The sequence below is a fragment of the Prionailurus bengalensis genome, chromosome C1 (genome assembly GCF_016509475.1).
Source record: "Prionailurus bengalensis isolate Pbe53 chromosome C1, Fcat_Pben_1.1_paternal_pri, whole genome shotgun sequence".
NCBI classification, from domain to species: Eukaryota; Metazoa; Chordata; class Mammalia; order Carnivora; family Felidae; genus Prionailurus; species Prionailurus bengalensis.
The window spans coordinates 40,082,688-40,107,703 of record NC_057345.1 but is presented as its reverse complement, the minus strand read 5'-3'; the positions used below and the strand labels follow the sequence as shown (position 1 = coordinate 40,107,703).

At 40.0% G+C, this 25,016-nt stretch overlaps 1 protein-coding gene across 6 annotated transcripts in view; it reads right to left on the bottom strand.

Annotated features, from left to right (window-relative positions):
- The window catches only part of ELAVL4 (ELAV like RNA binding protein 4), a 146,572-nt gene that overhangs the window by 67,613 nt on the left and 53,943 nt on the right, over positions 1 to 25,016 (bottom strand). The window contains exon 1 of one of the 6 annotated variants that reach the window (XM_043574939.1): positions 22,222 to 22,516. The exons of 4 other annotated variants lie outside the window; for them this stretch is intronic. In XM_043574939.1, coding sequence (XP_043430874.1) covers positions 22,222 to 22,230 — 9 coding nt within the window. In that variant the 5' untranslated portion in view covers positions 22,231 to 22,516. Of the gene's footprint in view, positions 1 to 21,442; positions 21,738 to 22,221; positions 22,517 to 25,016 lie in introns of those variants that run through there. One more of the 6 variants, XM_043574937.1, reaches the window with a different exon arrangement.

The following is a 25,016-nucleotide window of genomic DNA, read 5'->3' as shown; positions in this document are numbered from 1 at the left end:
GCAGTATCTGCTCTCACTCAGCCAGAACCACAACTTGAACTCAAGTGTGAAACCAAACTCTGTCCCTTCTGAAACCTCCAAGTCAGAGGAAAGAGCTCCTATTACCATAAAATGCAACCCCAATGGTCTTGGGAGAAAGTAAATGATCGAATCCAATTAAAAACCTACTGGGCTATATATCTACCATTAGTCATTAAAACTGTCAAATAAATGGATGCTAGAGGAAAATCTTAGTTCAAAATTCCACATGGTGTACAGGCAAGAGCATGAAGTTTGGAGTTTGTATTTGAAAACTGGCTCCAGCCTTGACCGTGGTTTAGACACTTAAGACTCTGAATTGCAATTTAAATTTACTCATCTGAAAAATACACATAATTCTATCTGCTTTGCAGGGTGGTTGTGAAGATGAAAAATAACAAATTTAAGGCATCTGGCTCAGAACTTGGCACACAGTAAGGACACAATACATGTTCATTCCCCTTGTCAAAATTGTAACATTCTAAAAACATATCCCCATTAAAATGAGGCAGTAAAGTTGACTAGAGCTAGTAACATTTATCCTTGGAATTTAATTTCTGAAATGGAAAAAAATACTTAAAAATGTTAGTACTCATCACCTATGTCAATAGCTATTTCCTTCATCTTCAAAATGTTTCACAAACATTAACTAATAAATTCTCACAATAATACCAGTAAGGAACATACAGAGCAAAGGGAAAAGGATTAAGTGAACTTTAAAAAGTGAGTAATGAAATCACCATTTTTAACATTTACAAACATAATTTCTGGTACACTTTGCCTTTTTAAAACACCCTCTACTGTGAGTGGCTTAAAGTTAGATACTTCAAATGTAATAAGTGCAGTCACTCAGGTTTCTGATTTCCCAAGAGGAAAACCCTCTTGTTTTCATGGGAAATTTCAGGAAATTGCCACAGTGCTCTCTGTGGAAGGATAGCAGAGGGCATTTCTGACTTTCCACATGGACCTGCTCAGGGTGGAAGCATAGAGGTTGTCTGTCCTTGGTGCACCCTCCACTTGGACTGCTCCTTCCTTCCTGTGGACCCCAAGGAGCAGCTACCTTGACCACATGCACTTCAGGAGAATTTTACAGGGCACTGTTGGAAAGGTGTGGTGGGAAGTGCAGAGATAACACAGAAAGTGTTATCTTCCTGCAGAAATGGAATGAAGCCTTACAAAGTCACTGGAAAGAATTCTTTAAATCACATGTTAGACTCAGGGGATTTTATAAGCACATTCACACCCAGCACCCCATTTCATCTTCATGAAGACCCTGAGAGATGAGTGGGCTTTGCCCCCCTCCCCTATCATTTGTATTTTACAGGTGAGCAAACCAGGGGCTAAGCAGCAAACAGAAAGCAGAGTGACTAGCCCTGGTTCCCAAGGTACAGAGCTGGGATCTGACCCCGGGTCTTCCTGTCACTGACTCTCATCTTCCTCCTTTACCCACCACAACCTCCATAAACCCTGGAAATCACCCTCCCAGCAACATTTTCTCCAGCCTGCAAGGACAAACTAGAACATGCTGTGGTCTCTCCTGTGCCACACTCTGCGCAGGCACTCCTGTTGGCCTGGAAAGCTGTCCTCTCCCACCACCAGGCCTAACAGACCTTCCCCAACACCCCATCTTTCCCCAGCTCCCACCTCTATCCTTTGTACATGCTTCCGTCATGGACATTTACTACACAGCCTCGAGACTCTCCATCTTCCTGTCTTTATCGCTGGACTGTGAGCTCCTTGAGGACAGGGGCTGTGTTTGATTCATTTGTAACCCCAGGGACCAGTGCAGAGCTCCAGGTTTTGTTGGCAGACTAAATGAATAAACAGGAGGCTCTCCAGGTGCTCACCTGCTCTCCATAGCTAAATCTGCTTTCCTTGCTCTGTTCCCCACCATTCCTCTCTCATCATAAACCTCTCTTGTATCTTTCTCAGCTCTTCAAAATCAATTTAAAAATAACAGCACTTTTGGGGCACCTGAGTGGCTTAGTGGGTTGAGCATCTGACTTTGGCTCAGGTCATGATCTCATGTCGTGAGTTCAAGCCCCACATCGGGCTCGCTGCTGTCAGCCCACAGCCCACTTCAGATCCTCTGTCCCCCTCTCTCTGCCCCTCCCTCTCTTGTGCTAACTCAAAAAAATAAATAAAAACATTAAAAAAAATAAGAGCACCTTTACCTTTTAAAGCTATATTGCACTTATCACGCTTGTCTTCCTCAACTTCTTTCAAACTGTCCCCAAAGACTGTATTTTTAAGGCCATTTTCTGGGGAAGGCCATCTTCATAGCCTCTTTTCCTTTACCATTCATTCATTCCAACTCAGACTGCCTCTGTTTCAGGCCTAAACTCATATTTTATTTTCACTTTGGGTCTAAATCTGGCTAAGGGCTACAGGTTAAGAGTCCCACAGAACACTTGCACCTAGGAGAGTTGCTACAAGTCACATAGGCAGAAGCCAAAGCCAATGGAGACTCAATACTTTGCTGTAACAACTATCAAAGCTAATGACTTGCGTGTTATTTAAAAAAAAAATGATTGAATAAACCATCATATAATTGCTTCTACTTCCATTCAATTCAAATCAATTTAAACACTTATCCAATATCTATCTATCTAATGGTTAGGAACACAGGCACCAGAGCCTGAATGCCTAAGTTCAGCTTTGTGATTTTGGGCATGTTACTTAACAATTCTGTGTCTTAAGTTTTCTCAGTGTTGACAGTGTTTATAGGAATGTGGCAAAGATTAAATGTATTATTATGATTAGATGACTGAGTTCCATGGCATTTGATCCCTGCCATTGAGGAATTTAGTCTTGTAAGGGATGGGGGATGGCAGTGGTTAATGGACAGATCTGTGAATAGACAGAATTCCAAAATGCAACAAGGCAGGTACCATAGTCTGCCTTCTGTGGTATGTATGTCTTTTCCATGTCTTTACATGTGTACTTCCTCTCCTCCCACTAAAATGCTTCTCCCACCACCATCTAAATAACTGGGCCATGTTGCAAAGTTCAGTTGAAGTCTGACTTCCTGACCCAGATGGCCTTGGCACCTCCTCTCTTTGCTTTGCTGTGGCATTCATACTCCACATTCGGTCACAGTCTACCTGCCTGTCTCCCCACTGACTGGGAGCTCCTGGAGAACAGGGCCTGAATTTTAGTTGACTTCTTGCTCCAGGCATGGAGTACACACGAAGAATCTGACCAAAGCCTGCTGAATGAATCAGTGATCAGCGGCAGGTGCAGGGTGCCAGGAGGGTTTAGAGGGAGAGAACACGGGAACATTGCACGAGACTTCCTTTTTTCCCAACCCACCAGGCTCTGCAGTGTGCTGAGAAAACCATAAGAGAAACTTGTGGTTCTATATTTTTAAATCCTTTCCTTAAGCCTTTTCTTCACTCTTCCTGTGCTGTTTATTTTAGATGAGTACAGGCATGAAGATCAAAACAAATGTGAACTAGTGGCTAAGGGGGGGCAAATAAATTTTGGGAGACTCACAATCGTAACATGCCACTAAACACAAGAAGAGGAAAATATTTAGGGCTTCACCCGGAGCTCTGCACAAAAGGTGCACTGCCAAATGTTCAGTTATTCTTCTACTCTTAAGAGTGTTTGATGCAGAATTTTGCTTTTTTTTTTAAAGTAATTTAAATCTACACATTGCAAATGAAAACAAAAGAGCTTTGGCAACAGAATAAACAGTATCTCTCCTTTTTTAATCTTAATATTTTAATCTAATTTTATGCAATAATATACACAATGGAGAGAGGAGATAAAAATACATAAAATATACATATCTATATTTTAAAACTAATGCTTTCTGGTTGCTTTCATCATGTAGGTTTATTTACAATTCCAGTTAATGCAGTAGTCTTGGCCTGAATACTTTTGACCTATGAAAATACATATTCAAAAGTAAGCATTTCAACTTAAAAACTTGACAGCAGAGTCAAGAACTGAACTCAGGATCTCACGCTCCAAAGCTCTTTTACCAAGCTCTTTTTATCTTCTGCTGGCATCCACGAGCCTTTCTTGGATGATATATCCTCAGTTTTGAGGTTATCTGTTCTCCTCTTTGAAGGTTATGCAATGGGAAGTAGCTTGCATATTTTAGTCTAAATCTCTCCCTATGAGCCCTACAAAAAGTGACTAATATCTAAAATACACACCATAGCACCCTAGGTGGATTGAACTATTTTTTAAAATAGTCCTTTATTAAATGCCTACTGTGTGCCAGGACCCGAACCAGGCACTTTACATATGCTAATAATCCTTTGACCAAGTCTTTGAGGGGTGCCTGGGTGGCTCAGTTGGTTGAGTGTCTGAATCTTGATTTCGGCTCAGGTCATAACCTCACAGATTGTGAGATCGAGCACCAAGTCAGGTTCTGCACTGACAGGGCTGAGTCTGCCTGGGATTTTCTCTCTTCCTCTCTCTCTGCCCCGCATCCACTTGCATGCACTCACTCTCTCGCTCTCTCTCAAAATAAGTAATTAAACTTTAAAAATAAAAAAATAAACCAGTCTTTGAAGTAGGTATTATTAACTGTATTTTATAGACAATGAAACTGAGGCTAGAACAAATTAGTGGCCTTACCAAGACCCCCCCACAGTTAAGTGGGAAAGGAAAAAAAAATCCTCAATTTCTCTGACTCCAAAGCCTATCCTCTTAACCACTAGATTACTTTTATGGAAATGAAGAATCTTATGATAATGACAATGATTATTGAACTTTTTGAATGATTGACCTAACCTTCTTTCTGACCTTCTTGGGATTTTTATCCCCATTTCATAGTCTCAACTATAGGGAAATAGAGTGGAGCTTCTCCCTCACAGACTGAAGACCTCTGGTCTTTTTATGAGTTCTCTATGTTGGGTTTTCCTGAGGCCCAGAAACCTCAAACCAATCTTTTAATTTCCTGCTACTCCAGGGATGACCACCCCAAACTGAATGCAGGTAGGGTATGCCTGTCACCCCAAGAGTCAGCAGCTAGTCAGAACAGGACAATGACTGCTCCAGCTTACAGCAGAAGCAAGACGCTGGCTGAACTGTTGTGGCCTCATTACACATTCACAAACAAATACTCATTAGTGCCACTCTCCAACCCATTATCTGACTGTATTTTTTAACTTACTATATTAGAGAGAACATGTGTGCACAGCAGAGGAGAGGGGCAGAGAGTGAGAAAGAGAGTGAGAGAGAGAGAGAGAGAGAGAGAGAGAGAGAAAATTTTAAGCAGGCTCTATGCTTATGACAGAGCCTGATGTGGGGCTCAATCCCATGGTCCTGGGATCATGACCTGAGACGAATTCAAGAGTCAGATGCTCAAGACTGAGTCACCCAGGCGCCCCTCATTGTATGTTTTAAATAGCATTTAATCACATGGAATTATAAAACATCACACAATCTATCTACTAATTCTACTTACTTACTTATTCTGTTGCCTGTCTTCCCCCTCTAAAATGAAAGCCCCATGAGGGCAAGGACTTGTCTTAGTTACTGCTGTATCTCTAGTACCTTGAACAGTGTCTGGCATATAGCAGGCATCCAACAAATATTTGAAGAATAGGACCCAAATTAATTTCACATGACAATAATAATGATGCTTATCATTAGCACTTTATATGCTAAGCACTGTTTACATTCTTTATTTTTATTGTTTTAAGTTCTTAAAGTACATTGGTCCATTAAATCCTCAAAATAACCCTAGTTTACAGATGAAGAAACTAAAACATTGGGGGGTGGGGGGCGGGATTAGTGATTTGCTGAAAGTCATAATTGATAAAGCCAGGATATGAACTCTGGCAATCTTCACTGAAGTCTCTATTAATAACCACTAGGCTAAATGTCTATCATCAGTCCCTTCCTTTTAAGAAGTGAATAATATAAAATAGGAGATAGAACATGGGCTCTGGAATCAAACAGACTAGGCTTGTAATTCCCAGTCTGATACTTCTTAGACATGTAACCTTGTAGAAGTAACAAAAACTATGTGGTGCTCTTTCTAAAAATGGGAATAAAAACACCTGCTTCAGGAGCACCTGGATGGCTTAGTCAGTTAAGTGATGGACTCTTGATTTCAGCTCAGGTCATGATCCCAGGCTTGTGGGATGAGCCCTGTTTGAGATTCTCTCTCTCTCTCTCTCTCTCTCTCTCTCTCTCTCTGCCCCTCTCTCCAGCATGCATGCTCTCTCTCTAAAATAAAATAATAAAAAATTTTTTAAAAGAAAAAAAAATACCTGCTTCCTAGAGTTATAAGGTTCAATGACATAACCTAAGTTTGTTCTGTTTGTAAAGCCTGACACATACACTATAAAAGGTCACTATTATTGTGATGTATCATTGTTAACCATGTGGTAGAGACCAAGGGACATAAAGAAGTCTGAAAGAAAGAAGAATTAATGAGGAAGTACAAGGTGAGTCACGGTAGTCAGGGAGTTTCACGTAAATAAGGCATCCTCAAGATCTTCAACCCAAAGTTACAGAACTACGGTTGGTGAGCAACAGCAGTGTCAAAATCAGTCTTCATGGCAGAGGGCTTTGGGTCCAACTTCCCTCTCACAGGCTAGAGGATAACGGCGCACCTGATGGCAACCCCTTTATGAACATATAACCAACATCCAACTCTATCATTCAGTTAACAATTCATTACCGAGCACTTACTAGGAAACAGGCACAGAGATAAACTCAGTCCTGATTGTTGAGGTGGCAGTGAAACAGGAAAGTCAACAACTGATAATGCACGGGGGAAGACCAATGACAGAAGGATGCTGGCAGTGCTCATGAGTCCCAGCATGAGTCACCTTTCCTAGGTGAGAAGTCACCTATTTGTCTCTTGAAGACAGGTGAAGAAAAGAAGAAGGATGTTTGACACCAAGGGATCTGTTTGAGCATAGGTACGGAAGAGCATGGTGAAGTTCCACAGTGGAGAATGAATGGAAGGCCGAGAGCTGCAGGATGGGAGTCTGGAAAGGAGGGTGGGGACAAGCCACAGAGGGTCTCATGGGTGTTGTGAAGGCAGCTGGGCTTGATCCTGAGCCACAAATCTCTAATGTAGCCATCTCTGAGATCACATCTCAACTGTGTGCCTGTAGCAAATACACTGGTTCCCCACAAAATACAAACAAAACAGGGGCACCTGGGCAGCTCAGTCGGTTGAGCATCTGACTTCGGCTCAGATCATGATCTCACCGTTGTTGGGTTCGAACCCTGCATCGGCTCTGTGCTGACAGTACGGAGCCTGGAACCTGCTTAGGATTCTGTGTCTCCCTCTCTCTCTGCCCCTCCCCTGCTCATGTTCTGTCTCTCTCTGTCTCTCAAAAATAAATAAAAATGTTAAAAAATTTTTTAAAATACAAACAAAACAGCACTAAGAAAAAGAAAGAAAACACTATTTTTTTTAGGTTCACTGCCATATTTTCTTCCTGAATAGATCATAGGCATTTTTAGCAGTAGGGGAATTTATCACCACCTCATGATACTGTTCCCCTTTTATACGGTGAAGTCACTTTAAACTCAACTCTGTTCAGCAAATGTTACTCTCCTTTCCCAGCACAGCACCTTGAGCAACTTAGTAAATATTTGCTGACCTGGGTTAGATTCATGAGTGACAACTGTATAAGGTAACCTTGCACCAATGGGTAAGCAGGGGCCCACGGGTAGTAGAAGATAAAAAGACGAATATCATGACAACCTTACCCTCAATGAACGTGAACCTCCAATGATGCAAAAGAGGCACATATGACAATAATATACACACCCCAAAGCAGAATGCAAGGGTGCATTCTTTCAGCAGTGGGCTTTGCAGGTGGTGGGGCTGAATCCCACTCTCATTGCACTTTTGCCAGATACTCAGAGGCTATGTGTCTATGCTAAATCCTCAGAGACCACTAAACAGTAAGTACTTAGCAAGGTTTTATTAAATGGACCTATTTAATCCTCACAACAACCCCAAGAAGTATAGATTATTTTACAAATGTGGAAACTGAGGCTCACAGAGGTAATGTGACTTGCTCAAGATATAAGGTTAGTATAGAAAGAATAACAATAACGACAATAATAATTATTGTTTTTCATTCTAAGGAAGCCCGCCTTCTATTTTCATTCTCTAAATGTTTCTGCCAATGGTTTCTCTTTTCATACTAAGATAGAGAAGGTTCTCTCTGCCTGAATGAAACTTGAAATTCATAATTTGAATTTTTTCTAAAAACATTTATTTACTTTTTGAGAGAGAGAAAGGGACAGAGAGAGAGAGAGAGAGAGAGAGAGAGAGAGAGAGAGAGAGAGAGAATCCCAAGCAGGCTCAGCATTGTCCACATAGAGCTTGACACAGGGCTCAATCCCACAACCATGAGATCATGACCTGAGCTAAAATCAATAGTTGGATGCTTAACTGCCTGAGCCACCCAGGTGCCCCCACAATTTGAATTCTTGAGCTCCGGTTGGCTTTTCTCTGTTGCAAGTTTTAGGAATTTCAAAGGGCATAGGTTGGTTTTAGGGCAGATGGATCTGCCACTTTCCAGGCAAGGACATTCTTGAGTCCAAAGGTTCTCCAATACTCTCCCACTCCCTTCCCAATCACCAGCTATTAATCCAATTTCAATTCAATTCAATAAATCTGGAATAATTACTATGTGGCAGGCACCTTTCTCAGTACTTCCAAAATTAAATACTTGGTACGGAAGTTTCTGTGGCTGCCCTCCTGTGATTAAATCACATCTCACCCACTTTCACGCACAGTAAAGCCTGAAGAGCAGAGAACAACTCGGGCTCCTGGCTGGCTCAGTCAGTTACGCATCCGACTTTGGCTCAGGTCACGATCTGGTGGTTTGTGGGTTTGAGCCCTGCGTAGGACTCTGTGCTGACAGCTAGGAGTTTGGCGCCTGGAGCCTGCTTCAGATTCCGTGTCTCCCTCTCTCTCTGCCCCTCCCCCGCTTGCGCTCTGTTTCTCTCTCTCTCTTTCTCAAAAACAAATAAACATAAAAAAAAGAGCGGGGACCAACTGACCCACCAATATTTGTAAAGAAGTACAGTGCTACCACAGAGTAGGCATCTTAATACATTTTCATGGAACTGAATAAAACGTTTAAATTTCACTCTAGAATCAGACACACCTGAGTTCAAATCAAATCTGGCCCAATCAATTACTGCCTGTGTAACCTTAATTTACCTTTCAAAATCTCCGTTAGTTCATCCATAAAATAGGAAAATTAACATTTACCTTTTAAGGTTGTTCTAAGGATTAAAAGGGATGGTGTGTAAGGCACAGTGCCTGACTCATAGTAAGAGCTCAAGAAATGAAAGCTAATCTCATTATTTCTAGTCTCACCTTTAGATCACCTCCACTACTTACTACTATCATTAGTATTATTACTTTGAAGGTTCAGCTAGGTGGCATGACCAAGGAATAAGATTTGCTAGTTAATAAATACTTTGATTAATAGAGAGCCGTAGCATATACCATGCAGATAGCATGAATTTTCGAAGACTAAAGATACAGTTTCACATTAAATGTAAAATAATCAGATGCCATGCTTCCTTTAATAATTTGGAAGATACTAGAGATCTTGCATTGCATAGCTCTGAAAAAAAAAAACGATGGATTTTGTTTGTTTGGAGAATGCGGAGCTCATGATCATCTAGAACAGTGTTTTTCAAGGGCCTGGGTGGTTCAGTCAGTTAAGTATCTGACTTTGGCTCAGGTCACGATCTCGCGGTCCATGAATTAGAGCTCTGCGTCAGGCTCTGTAATGACAGCTCAGAGCCTGGAGCCTGCTTTGAATTCTGTGTCTCCCTCTCTCTCTGCCCCTCCCCTACTCACGCTCTGTCTCTGTCTCTGTGTCTCTTAAAAATAAATAAACATTAAAAAAAGTAAAAAAAAAAAAAACAAAAAACAGAACAGTGTTTTTCAAAATTTACCGACCGGAATCCAACAAAGCAAAAAAAGTAAGAAACATACTGAACACACATCAACTTCACATCACAACTCAAAACATAGGCAACTGAAACAAAAGATTCATGAAATAATACTTACCCTTCCTAAGCACTAGCTACTGATGTTTTCTTTTCTATTTCATTTATTATTTTACTTAAAAAAATTCTGGTCAAAAGACCCAGTAAAATAACTGGAGGCAAAACTAAACCTAGTAGTTTACTAATACTGCTATTCTGTCTGTGAGGGTGTATCAAGGATATGGTTTAACTGATCCTCCCATCAAGATATGGATTCTATTTTACATATTAAGAAACTGAAGCTCTCAGCAAGATGAGGTGACTTGGACTAAGGTAGACTAAATGGCAGACCCAAGACTCACAAGTCTTCCAACTCTGTAGTTCAGGCTCTTTAAAAAAGGATAACTCAATTCAGTAAACATTTAAATTGAGTAGTTACTGTGTGCCCAACATCGAAATAAGAGAGCATTTGACATGATCTCTGCCCTCTAGGGCTCACAGACTACCAGGGAAGACAAGCATGCCTTGGTACATGCACTTGGAAGTCTGAAGCGGGTATATTCTATTCTGGGGGAAATAAGTTTTTTTCCCAAACTACCACTATCCTATCTCTGGCCACACATTTTCCCATGACATGAGCACTGGTACCTGCTGGTGAGAGAATGCAGAGTGCTCCTCTAACGGCACATTTCTTTACAATCTGAAATAAAGTTGGTATTTTTCCTCCTAGTGCTTTTTGGCACTGTAAGCCTAAAAGCAAGCCTCAACGTGACTTCACCAGTGTGCATCATCATCATCATCATCACATCACACTCTGACCAGAAGAGTGCTTTAATGTCAATTCTCTCTGAACGACCAATATCTAATTAAGAAGCATCTTTAGGGTGACTTCAACTTCTGAGAAATCATGACCCAATAAAGGCAAGTCTTCCCTGCAAAACAATCAGGAAACTAACAATCCTTTGAACATTCCAGAGCTACTGATTCAAATAAAGTTAAAACCAAGTCAAAACACCTTAACCTTCCTAAATGATAGCTTTTAACTATTTCTTTAACTTTACACATCCTATGCTGCATTTACACCAGACTACTTATTCCTTAAGCAAGTGCCCATCTCTGTGCCTTTACTTACATTCTTCTTTACACACAGAATTCTCCCTTTCCCTAGTTTCTCTGCCTATCCATCTTTCCTGGTTCCACCCAAATGACATTTCCTCCGTGAAGCCTGCCTCCTTCCTCCAACAACAACGAATGTCTCCTCTTCTGTATATTTTACCTTCTCTGCTGAGACATTCTTCACATTCTGCCTGTCACTGTCCTTACCCACTAGATTAGAATACGTTTTAAATACTATGACATTCCAGAAGGCACCTAGAATGTGATTTATATGCACAGACATGCCATTGTATTTGCTAATTCCACACTGAAAAACTTGATCTAGAAAAGGAATTGCTTCACTTGTTTTGTTTTTGTTTTTGATTTCCCCTAGAGACGTAAACTTTGGCTAAGCTGGATGTATTCCTAAATACTTTGGAGCTAAGACTTCTGATATTCTTAAGCATGTATCCTAAGGCAGGCAGCTAAGCTTTATTTTCTATAAAAAGGGGTTAATAACACATGCCCCAACTACATTAAGGAGATCAACCTGACACCATAGAGCAAAAATTATACAATGTTAAGTGAATATGAGAAATGATCTCCCTAGTCACAGATCCATTACAGAACTGTGCTGGGAATAGCTCAAGTTCTAGAAATACAAACTTGCTCCTCTGTTCTTAGAAAATTGACACAACGGTAGCTCGGGAAGAGTGCTGTTATGATTATAGCAACTGCAAGCCCTGTCTCCAAAATACACCAACTAGAGACCTGTTTAAGAGTTTTTATTAAAGCTCCTCTAAGCTAAAAGTCTTTTCTTCTTGCAGATAACCTTAAGCCAGTGGTGTAAAGCAAGAAGGAATTGAGACTCAAGTACTGGCTTAAATAGGGGTGAATTTTTAAATAATACAAACATTTAGCTAGCCAAGAGATCCTAAGAATATCCACCTGCCCCTCCCCTGTCTAGTCACCTGCTCAAATCATTCACCTGATCATCTCTTTTTGGTCCTTCATTAATACGTGTGAGATTTTTCTAGGCTAAACTGTACAGAAACCTCTTCTACCCTTCTCCATATTCAAGCCCCTTTCTTCCACTGGCGTATTTCTGCCCGAACACACACAATGTAAAAATCGACTAAATTCTTCCAGAGAGCTTGCATACCATATATGAGGCTGCTTACAAAATCCTTAGAAGAACTTGGTGAAACCTTGAAATAGATACACATGGAAAGAGAAAAATTCTATTGTCTGTTTCACAGTAAAGGGTCTTTTTTTATAAAAGCATAAGTCCTGGAAAATAGTGCTTGGGGGATCAGATCAATTTATAATCCTTCCCCTGATTTTAAGGATTAAATTGAAGGAAAGAAAATTACTCCCTTTCACATCCTTCCCATGACCATATAAACTGGAATCCAAAATCCATGACATTAAAATAGTGTTCTAAAGGTTACGTTTTCAGTTTAAGTCTCAAGCACCTTCAGGTACTACTTGTATTATTTCTTTGTCCTCACTTGTGACAGCAACAGGTCCCAATTTAAAGCAAGTTGTCAATTTTATTAAATGTGCCTGTTTATTCCCCCTTTCAGAGCCTTGGGAAAAAGGCACAAAGTTAGGCTCAGCTTAACACGAGTCCTGACACCACTACCTTTCCCAAGTGTGTGTGACCAACAGTTACATCAAGGCCTTCCTCTTTTCTCTTTCTTTCCTACAAATTGGAAGGTATTAAATTGAGGGCCAGCATTCTGCTCACATCTCCCACACCTCTTCAGTCAATGCAATCGCTTCTAGAACTGTTTGCACTGCCAAAGCCATCCATCATCCTGCCTCACCAAGCAGGAGAAAGAAAACTGATGGCGAGTTAGAAAAATCTCATTAAGCCACTTTTTGCCTCAACCTCTTCACCACTCCTTGAAAATCAGAACTTCAAAATTCAGTCTTTTGGGGAAACAAAAAGGACAGAAAGAAAAAGGTGATGTGGTGAAGAGGGAAAACATAGTTCCAAAATAAGTTGGTTTGGGCCAAATTCAAATAAGTCACAGGTTATAATAACATATTTTAGACAGCAGAGATGATATTGCATTAATGAGCTTCACTTTTTTTTCTGGTTTTTATCAGTTGACTTCTGAATTTCCTAACAGACTCATGAAATAATAATAATAAAAAGAACAGCACAAACTAAAATTAATTTTATGTTCACCTTTTTTCTCTTTTAACAACTAAATCCCAAGTTAATTCTAATTCCAAAGGAGACCGTGAATGTACCTTACAAAACCCTAGGAGAAACTTAATAAAGCCACACAATTCCAGGGAAGAACTGAGGGACTATCTGTGTTTAAAAATTACTGTGCCACCACCCCTGCCCCCTTCCTTGAGTTCTGGGGAGAGGATGGAGACTATGAGGGCATCATTCAATGTCACTTCTCCCCAGGACATCTGGCACGGGCAGACTGAAGGAGACTTAACATCCTCTAAGCACCTTTAATATTCAGGTGTATGACTGATGCCTTCACATACCATTTCTCATTTGATCCTCACAAAAACCCTGTGAGTCAGGCATTATCATCTGCATCTTAAAGATGAGGAAACTGAAGCTCAGAGGCTGAAGGACTTCATCCAAGATCACCCTTTTACTAATAGGGAAAGTCAGGATTCTAATCCAAATCCACCTGACTTTAAAGTCCTTTGCCCTTCCTGGTTTCTTAAGACAAAGGGCAATATTTCCAGATGGTTGCTTGTACAGGCACACCATGAAAGTCCTGTAAATCCACAGGCAGACTTGTGGCTCCGTGGCTTCTGAGCTGGCCCTGCCAATAAAGACATGGAGACAGTGGTATCTAGTAGAAACAAATCTAATTTTTCTACATGTGTACAAATCGATGTGGTATGTATTTAGCCTCATCTGCACATTGGCCCTCTGGGTCCTAATCACAATAACCAGGTTGATTTCAGGATTGGAACCTTTTCTACTACAGAGGCGATTAAAATATAATCAAGCTAGAAAGTTATCCTCCCCCAAAGCCACCTAAAACAGAACAACTCCAAAATAAAACCAATTTACATATTTTAGCCCAAATTAAAATGTAAAAGCTAAGGATTCCCTTTTAATATCCTGAATAATAAATGCACATTTATGTAAAGCTTCCTTTGGGGAATGGTTACTATGAGGACAACTTTCCCAATATTATTCATAAATATCACTTTTGTTTTGGTGTTACAGTAAGAATCTGGACTTGTGGGAATTGTACTGTCTGTACCCAGTGCATCAACAGAGATAATTAATATTGAAGACAAGTACAATATCCAGAATTTTAGATGTGTGGTTGGCTGCATTACAAAAAGTAACATAAGAAAGGATGAGTCAAATCTGGTCAAAATCACACATTACAGGGACTTAGTCGTTTACTCCATTTTAAGTGAGCACTCTCCTAATAAAAGTTTCATTAGTAAAGATTGCAAGTTCTCAGGCTTTCCATGACAGACTTTTAAATAGCACTTAGAGCTAAAGTTTATTAAAGCTGTATTTACTACTACTGCATCTTCAAAGGGGGCACTTGAAAAAAAAGTTCAATTCAGCCTATTATTTTTCATGTACAAATTAGAAAGGAAAACTCTGAAGGTTTAGACTGGCAGCTTAGGAAAACATAGGCTACTTCAGAAGCCATTATTGGCACATCCAGAGCACACTGGGGGTCATGGCTGTCTATCTATACATACCCCGCCACACACACACACACACACACACACACACACACACACCATGCAGTATTTAGTGTGTGTCACAAAGTTACTCTATGATTTCTGCTCTATGTGCAGACTTACAGTTTGCACAGGTACATGCCAAGAGGGCCACTATCTTCTCAGGTCCTCCCCAGAGGGTGACATGGGGAAAGGTACTCAAAGAGTCATCTCTGTTGGAAGAAAGGCATTCGTATTTCTGTAAAATTAACAGGCTCTAGCCAAGCTCCACAGTAGCTGACAGAGAGATGAGTTCCTCCCAAATGCCTAAACTTTACTTTTCCTGAAAGTAAACATCTACATATATGGAACCTTATAGACAAAAATGTCCAGAAGACCTTTTATTTCTTTCTAATTTTTTTTTAACATTTATTTATTTTTGAGAGACAGAGAGAGACACAGCACAAGCAGGGGAGGAGCAGAGAGAGGGGGAGACAAAGAATCCAAAACAGGCTCCAGGCTCCGAGCTGCCAGCACAGAGCCTGACACGGGGCTCGAACTCACGGACCGCGAGATCATGACCGGAGCAGAAGTCAGCCACTCAAGCAACTGAGCCACCCAGGTACCCCCCCCCCCCTTTTATATCTATCTTTTGGAGTCATGCCTAGGCTCTTACAAATACAAAAAGAAAAACATTTGTGTACTTGAATGTTCAAACAGATCTCTTCTCATAACTTGACACAAACCTCATTATGTAACTTCCAACTTTAAAATCCCTCACCACAACGTTAGCCCCAATCACAGGGACTTAGCCTCTTAGAAGTTTTTTGATCAGTGTCAGAAGAAAAAGAAAACGGTGAAGCTGAATTCCACCTTCCAAAGAAATACACATAGCAAGTCCTCAACAAACATATCTTCATCCAACAACAAATGATAGCTAACCTCTACTATGAACACAGTTGGGAAAACAACTTCAAGGGCTAGTTGCTACAAGACAGTAGATGACAGCAGGTAACTGATTCATACAACAAGCAGGAGTGGATTCAATGCCACAAAGTGCAGAGAGGGGGAAACCTCCACCCTGTAGTGTGTTTTTCAGAATTCGCCATCTTGGCTAGGATGGTTTCTCTGCTTCCTCGTATCCTGAAAATAGAACTAAACTTCTTATAGAAAAAATGTTTATGAATAACATTTTATAGCTTTAACATGAACAATTTAAAAATTAAACTCGAGTTTAAATGTTATTTTTCAAACCAGAGTCCAAGGTAAGTTATTTAAGAGATACCTATGACTTGTAATCTTTTTCCATTTAAAAAAAATCACATATGCTAGTTTTGCACTTTATTTTTTTTTGGTTAAAAATAAGGCTTTCCAAAAACAAAACAAAACAAAAAACAAAACCCAAGCACAACAATTACATTGACCTTATTTCTTCAACATTTTCACTGCTTCCTCAACAAAAATTATTTAAAGATTCCTTTATGGTGTTCAGCATTTCATGATCCTTATACAGAAAGATCCATATTGAGGGGAAAATATCTCTGGTATTAAATACAATGAGGAACTGAATAACGATCTTCCCCAAAGCAAAATGGTCAGTCCTAAAATGGTCAAGTAAAAGGCAAAAGCTTGGCGGTGGAGCGTGGGGAGAGAGAGAAAAGAGTAGAGAGAGTGACAGGGTTTAGGGGAGCCACCAGCAAATTAGGACTCTAACACTGCATAATTTATTTCTTAATGAATGTACAAGGAACAGCATAAATATTACCATTAAGCGGAGTGAACAGCCAAAGCAAGCTAGCTGGCTGATTGCTTTCTTATTTTTTATTCTTTTGTAACAATTCCATTTCCAAAGTGCTTGATTCCTAACACTGATGCTCCATAGCTATTGTGAGCACACTGCCTGAATACTTAATGAAGTAAACAACAAACAAAATGGCTCATCTTTGGTGCCCCTAGCTAGCATCCCAAACTGGATATAATTAAAGGTGTGAACAAGCAAGCAAGGAAGTAATGAACCTGCAAAGTCAAGGTTCTGAGAAATTATCGGGCATCCCGCACTGCACCAGTTCAAATTTATCACTCATTATCTCTTATATCGGCAAGTGCGGATCCACATGTTGGTACCTCTCTCCACTCTTGTCCTCCGGCCTTTTTTTTTCCTTTCCATTTCTAGATGAGTAATTTATGACAATTACTGCTTGTGACAATTCCCACCCACCCCCAGATCACCTTTCTTTTTACCTTTAAAAAGTCACTGACCTATAATGGCCCTCTATCCTTAAAATACACTGAGATTTTAAAAATAAAAGATGTTTCTAAAGCACACACATACACACACAAACTCAACAAAACAATGCACAAACTGCTAACACAGCCACCCTACCTCCTACTTGTTTTCACCAATGGTTAAAGATTAGGTTCAAATGTTCCCAAAGAAAAAACAACTCTCCTTCCACAAACATATACATTTTAATTTGAACCCAACCCCTTGATTGAAAGAGCAGCTTCTAGCTCACAAACACTGTTAGGGATTTGCACATTTATAGTTTCTCAAGTGGCAACTGAAGAAAGGTGTTTGGTTACGAATGGAAGTCTGCAGGGTCCGGATATATCTTTTTTGATTGAGTTTTATATTTCTTCTAATAAGAAAACTCTTGGAGTCTGTGAGGAGGAGAAGCCACTTCCTATGGGAAGCCAGCCCAGTTTGGTTTTCTTTCCATTTTTAGATGCACATATACTTGCAAGTATGTATACACATTTGGTAATACCAAATAAGGAAAACCTAAGACAGGTGCAGGATTCCAGAAACACACACACATGCTTACACAGATACACACACACACACATACACACACAGAGTCTCCCTCTGTCACATACACATAATTTCTACATATCTATCAAACGCATGGAAGAACGAACACTGGGCAATAAAAGGTTGACTTCACTTTCAAAAGGAGAATTGGCCAATTCTGTGCAACATGGTCCATCTACTGGAAGATGGTAAGATAAAAGCTTGAGAATGTTTATGTCCCTTCATACCCCCCAAATTCCCAATGACATTGGGAAAAAATACTGCATTGCAGCATTTGCCAGCGCACACTCATGTGTCTAGCATCCGCTGGCCAGCTCACCAACAAATGTACATATTAAGTGTCCAGACATATAAATTAAGTGCCTGGTGGCCACAGATCATTGGAACTGATGAAGAAATTTGTCAAGGCCAAAGTACTTCTGTTCACATACAATGACCTCTATCAAGACCGCCATTCCTTATTTGTGGTACACACAATTTGTTTCAGTTTTCTTTTTTCTTTTTTAAATTAAAATAAGGCATTAGGATGCCAAGGGCTAATTGAAGCAGCGTATATCCTCATGGAAGGAATAGTATTTGGTCTACATATAGGAAAAGATTCCACCCACGATAAGGAAATAAGTGCAAAGGGAAGAAATCAAACCAAAGAAAGGACTTGCCCTGAGGGAAACCCTTTCATTGTTCATGGTAATTCTTGAGAAAAACACCTTGATTTACCCACAAATTCTTCTAGAGACCCTGAATACACACACAAAGCACTATTCAGGCAATGATTTCTAGATTTGAAATGTCAAATAGATTATCCCCAACAGAAATGCTAAGTTTAGAATACCTGAAGTCTATCACGTCTCAGACCCTTTTTCAAGACTGAGTTAAGAACTAAAATGCAAACACGTAGCTCATTTTCTTTCTCTTTCTTTAAAAAAATATTCGATCATTATTAGCTCATAACAATCTGGCCTTCCCCTCACAACAAAATCCTTGAGTGTTCAAAGGACCAAGGAAGAGCTATCGGGAGAGAAAAAAGTTTGAAGGCTTTGGAAAACTATCAAACAGAAGCAAGCTCATCTATATCTGGCCAGGAGGACGACTTGAATGAATGGCAGTTAGAAATGAGTGGAACTGAGATTACAAAAATGAGTGCTCAAGTTGTCTGTTAGGCTTTTTTTCTGAGATATTAAAATTATCTTGTAAGTCAATGATTCTCAAAGCAGTTTCTCAGCTACTTCCCTATCTATGTTCATTCTATCCTTTTAAAAATTTGAATATTAAATGATTTAGCCAATATGTTACAATGAGGTATACAGAAATTCTGACCATTAAGCCTGGGATGTAGTCAGGCTATATATTTTTTGCAGAAATATATCTGATCAGATTTTCATTTCTCAATAAATGCACTCTTAGCCTAGTGCTTCCATAAAGGCACACCTCGTGCAGGTAGTAGGCATTAATGTTTTTAAGACAAAGAAGCAAGAAAGGTCAGCAGTGGAACCACGTGTCTTTTTTACAACCCAAGACAAAGTGCTAGTTCTATGGAAATGGTTTTGCCCTAAGGAAAATATGCTAGAAATTCCTCAGAAAAAAATATGTTAGAGATAATAAAAAAAAACCTATTCTAATTTTTAAGAGAGACATATGCTCAAGACAGAGAGCAAAGGTTCAAGTATATGACATATGACAAAAATAAGTTTATTTATTTTTACTTCAAGAGTCAAAACAAATAAAAAAAATCCCCCAATAAGAAGACAAAACAAAAAGAAGCATCTTGCAAGGTAAAAAGAATGGGCGGGGGGTGGGGGTGGGGGTGAGTGCAGAGATTTGCAATGGAGAGAGTAAAAATTAAGAGCACTTTCAGTAAAGCCAATTACATTTCCGAACCTTTTAACGTATTTCAGTATTTTTTAATCTCTCATTTTTGGGCTTAATATTAGCTACCTGATCGTGTATCTAATTTGGAAGAAACCAGAACAGATGATGGTTTTTATGCGACCTCCTGTTTGCCTAAGCACTATACCTTTCAGTCCTTCTGGTACCCACCATCATGAGAAAAAGAGACTACTAGTAAAGCACACTCAGAGGAAAAGGGAGAGATGCCTGTCACCCAGGGCACGCACGGGTCCTAGACGTTCAGAGACTCTAAAAAAAAAAAAATCAGCTTTTCGCTCAGTTATGCCAAGACTAGACCCAGGACCAAATGCACTGCAGTGGTTGCAAGGGTACACCTGATGGACCTTGTGGTTGGAGGTATGGAGAGGTAAACGAAGCAAGAGGCTAGAATGCAGCTTTTCATTGATTATTTTTAAAAGTAATTTCTACTCGGGATATAAAATGAAAGATACAATGAACTCCCTGGAATTGTAGTATCAACATCTGATTTAGTAAAAACACCAAAATCAGCTAGCACAAAATCATTGCTTTAGGGTAGATCTATACTACCTATATTTCTCCAATGGATATTTGCTGGAAATTTCTAAGAAATCATTTGCAGAACCTATCAGCTGTGGGAGTTCACTATTATGCTTCCGTCAACTTCATTCAATATAATTTACATTTTTTTCAAATGGCCTCACAGGATTCCTTGCGATTTTTCGCACGTACAATTTCACAGCAGGGGAAAGGGGTAAAGAGAGAGAGAGGAAAAAAAAAAAGCAAGATTCCCTTCCCTCCCTTCCCCCCTCCTCTTCTTCTTCTCTCTCCCTCTCTATTTTTTAAACCAAAAAAAAAAACAGGAGAGACAGAACAGATGCTTAAAAATAGATTTCTAAAAATCACTGTAAACCAGAGTTAGAAATGTAATTAACACCTATTTATAAAGAATAATTAAAGTTGGGCCGGCCACAAAGAACAGCAAAGATAATCGAGGTCCTGTCCTCCCCCCCTTTTTTACACTGTTTGCAGTGTGTTCTCATGATAGCCACCTGCTCCCTACTCGGCTTTTCCTCTGTTCGTTTCCCCGGCAACCTTTCATTGGGTTTTCCTCCCAGCTATCGCTTTCAGTTGGGCTGCTCGGTCTAATCTTATTTGTTTTACACCCATCAAAACAAGCAGCCAGACAAAGGCAATCCTCTAAGAATGGGAAAAAGACCACAGCTTTGTTATAACATCTATGCAGAGCAAAAAGTCCTCCCCAGGCTTTTCTAGCAAAAAATAAGTGAGATAGATATGAATTTACAGCCTCCCCACATACCCGGCTTTGAAACCCTGTGAAAGCTATTGCTGGTGAAATTCAAAGTCAAAGTGGGCACTCGTGGCATTTGATTGTGCCATTTTGTGCCATATCTTCAGGGTCAACATCAGGCGACAGGAGTGGCACTCAAGGAGTTTCCCTGCTTCTTTTTTTCCCGAAAAAGATGATGCTAAAAATAGATTTACTACTTTGGCAGAATGGTTTTCCACTTCCCTTTCCACATCCAAAAGTCCTGCTTCACAATTGCATCTGCTGGTACTGAACCTCACCTCCTCCACCCCTCGTACCCAGCCTTCCCCATCACTCCTAGCAGGAGACTGAAAAAGAAATGTGCCTTTAACTTTAACAGTCATGTAATTCTGTTGAAAGCTCACAGAGGCGGTGGACACGCCAGCCAACAGCTACGGTGACATTGTGATTGTCAAAAAAGACACCAGCCTCGCTTGGCTAAATGTGTGTTCGATGGAAGAGGCAGTGTGTGTGCCTTGTGTGCATGCAGTGCCATTACACTTGGAGATGGATGCTGGGTTTCAGAAAAGAGAAATACTAATAAACACACACACAGACACACACACAATCTGCACAGTGATTTACGATGCACAGTCCATCATCCTTACACACACACACACACACACACACACACACGCACACACACGCACACACACGGCTGGAATCTCCAAGCTGCCTTCCTCTGAATTTTCACTTACCATCTTCAAGCCATTCCACTCCATCTGTGATCAGAAGAAGATGGACCCTCACACAGTGTGTCAAAAGCGGAAAGGAACGTTATGTAAAAGCTGACATTCCTTCTTACAGAGCTGCTGCCCAGAGAAGGAAGCAACAACTCAACACGCCAGGCACCGCTACACATACAAGCCGCCTCCTCTTTTTTATGAGGTCATGACAGGAAACTCTTTGAAATACAAGATGCAGCATTTACTGAAGCCCAAATAAATCACTCTCTTTGCCGTTTTGACTGCGCAGTCCCCCGAAACACAACTGCCCATCTCAACGTTCAGTATCCAGGAACTGCCTCTCAGCTTTAAATTTCCAGCACGGAAATGGAGATTCCTAACCCCGCTACATCCCCTCCAGCCCCACAAAACCCAGGCACATAGACAAACCCCCTCTCCCTCACAAAAAAACACAGAACAAAACCCTTTTTTTTTGTCAATATGGTCTCATGTAATATAATCTCTTTCAAAAAATCAGCAATTATTTTGGCCCACCTCCCCTCTACATCACCCCCCTCCTTTATGTTGAAGGGAAAATTGACAATGACCTGTTAAAAATGACAATCTATTTCCCCACTGCTTTTCAATAAAAGGACCTACCGGCACTCTCTACACAAAAGAGATAGTAAATGTAGGAACCAAACAGCAGCAGAGAACTAAACTCTTGTGCAAGCATAAGACTGGTCAAGGTGTAGATGTTTTTCTTCCCTCCAGCAACACAAACAACAGATTATAAATCTAGTCATACCTACCATAACCATTCTTATTGGCAAATATTGGGTCTCGCAGAGCTTCGACTCTTCTCTTAAAATTTGCAAAGGTTTCAGAATGTATTTTTTAAATGACTACTATTGTTATATATATTTAAAGATCCACAAAACACAGTGTGGATGATTGTAAAGTAAATCAATTATTTGGGGGAGGGGATGGGGGGAGAGAAAGAAAAAAAAAGAAAGAAAAGGAGCAGTGAGCTGAAACCCCCGATTCTAGGATGTAGATAAGAACAACTGAACAGAGCCTTGCTGAAATTGGCTCGAAGCTTCCCCTTTTTACATCCATTTATGGGACCATCTGTCAGCCGAAGCCAGGATCTGATTGGCTGGGGAAAGGAAGGGAGGCGTTGCAACATCAGGTGCTATTTAAATTAGCTACTGCCAGATTGACGATGTTAATGATTTGGTGACCTCTACAACAACAGAGACCAGATTTCTGAACTGCTTCTTGTGTCTGGTAATTAAGGCCAGGCAGAAGCAACAACAGCCATACTTGTATTTTTACCTTTTCTCTCCTCCCAGCTCAAAAGTACTGTAACAACTGCAGGTCACCCGCCGCTTGCAAACCTTAATAGTGGGAGTGTCCTCCCTTTCCCCTGTCCTGAGGGCTGCACCATCAAACCCCTCTGACAGAGGGCTTTTCCAGTATGGAATATTTTCAACCACCTTATCTTTCTGGACAGTTGCTTTCTAGTGAAATGCATATTTAATGATCTGCCTCTAGGCTTAAAGATACAACAAAAGCACTTTAATGTGCTAATACATCCACGTTTTAACTTTATTATTTCCTAATATTGCTGATTTTCAGTAAGTAATGCTCCTTGTGCAGCTAACATGGCCAGGGTTTCAAGAGAAGGCAAGTTTGAGACTGTGCTTGTTCTGTGAACTGGGTTCATACAAGTTTGCTTCAGAAAACTACTTCCTAATAAAAAAAAGAAAAAAAGCTGGGGGGGGGGGAGGGGGAAAGCTGTCAGCCTCTACCTTTCTGCCTTCTGTCTGAGCTTTTCAAAACAGAGAATGATGAATGATTTATTTAAATGAATATATTTCTCAACTTGGATAGAGGCATGATCTGAATTTTTAAAAATCCACTAAAACACATCTTCTCTGCTTTCACTACTGCTATAGAGAATGGTAAAGCATGCTTTTGACAACAGCATCATTTCATAACCGGTGCAGAGGGCTCATCTTGCTTAACTGAACACGTGATTTTGCTTCTCTCCTTCAAAAGATGTCTTTTATCTTTGGCCCCTTGAAAGACTTGCAAAGAGCTATTTAGCAAGTGTGTGGTGATATATACAGTTTGTCTGCCCATGCTACACATGTCATAACCTCTGCGACGCCAGTCTTCCAATAGGATAGTAATTTGTTCTGGTTTGGGTTTTAAAATGGCTTACCTGAAGAGTTTCTGCTTTACTTCTATCCAAAAGGCTAAATTACTGCTATTTATTTAATTCACAATTTAGTCAATTTGTTCCTCAATGAATACACAGAGGTAACAAGTATTACTAAGGAAATAATTCAACATTATTTTAAATCTTTGGCTGTAGTTGACAGCAAGACGGGACTGGGCAGAATAGAAATAGAGGCCGAAAATCATGCTACACTCTGGGCTTCAAAGTCCAAGAAAAGACAGGCCCATGAAAAATTGTTAGAAAAGAAAATGACCTTTATATTAAAAAAAATTAAAACTGTTTTTTTCCCAGCTACTATTTCATGAACACACACACACACACACACACACACACACACAAATGCACATATTCACACTTTTAAAAATACAGATACACCACAAAACGGTATGTGCTGGGTACACTCTATGATACATTCAGCTGTTCGAAATAAAAATACATGAAAGAGAAAAGTAGAAATGTTAAAATGGTAACAATAGTTATGGTGAAACAATACTGGTCTAAGTAAACTTTTAAAATAATTTCTCCAGCAAATATACAGAGTCCCACAAGTCACAACAGTACTATAGTATCTGTTGAACTGTGTTCTAGGGACGAATTCATAGGTTAAGTGTTCTAAAGAGCTCAACATACAGATACAGGGAAGGTACAGGTGCCCCAAATCAACAACAGAAACTCTGAATGCAATCCTATCAATATCAAAATATTGTGAAAAGAAAACCATGAACACAATGCTGAAAAACACAAATGAAAACAGCTCTGCTCCAGAACAAAATCTTTACTTTGTATCTCTCTGGAGGTTATAAGAGTCAGAATGTCTTAAAAGCATTCTCTCCCTTCCTTACTAATCTCAGCACACTTAGGTATCAATCAACAGTAGGTATATCAAAAGATGTTCTGGCCACTTTTCTGAAACAGGAACTGTATATTACAGTATAAATAATTAGCTGGTTGTGCTAGGCTAAAAAAATCCATGCACTTTGTATATTGATTACTTCTCCAAAAAACCTCCACTCTAAAGTCTTTCAACGGAATCCTCAAACAAATGCACAAATGTCCTCAGAGGCCTTTTCTCTAAAGACAAAGGCAGAATCCTATTGTTGGGAAAAGTCAACCTTATTATTGCATTTCCAATAGTACCATTCATCTTTCAGAGTGAGGGGCTGACCGCTCCATCAGTGGTGTGACATTTGTAAAGCAACAGATTCTCAATATATTATCTCAAGAATCAGGCAGGCGAGTCTCCCAGTCATGCATGATTTTTTTTTCTGCCACAATCCTCCACCACCACAGAAAGAAACTTGTCTCACTCAGGCAGCTAAGGCAACCTAAAAATGATATCCCAGAGCTGTGGGGCTGCCA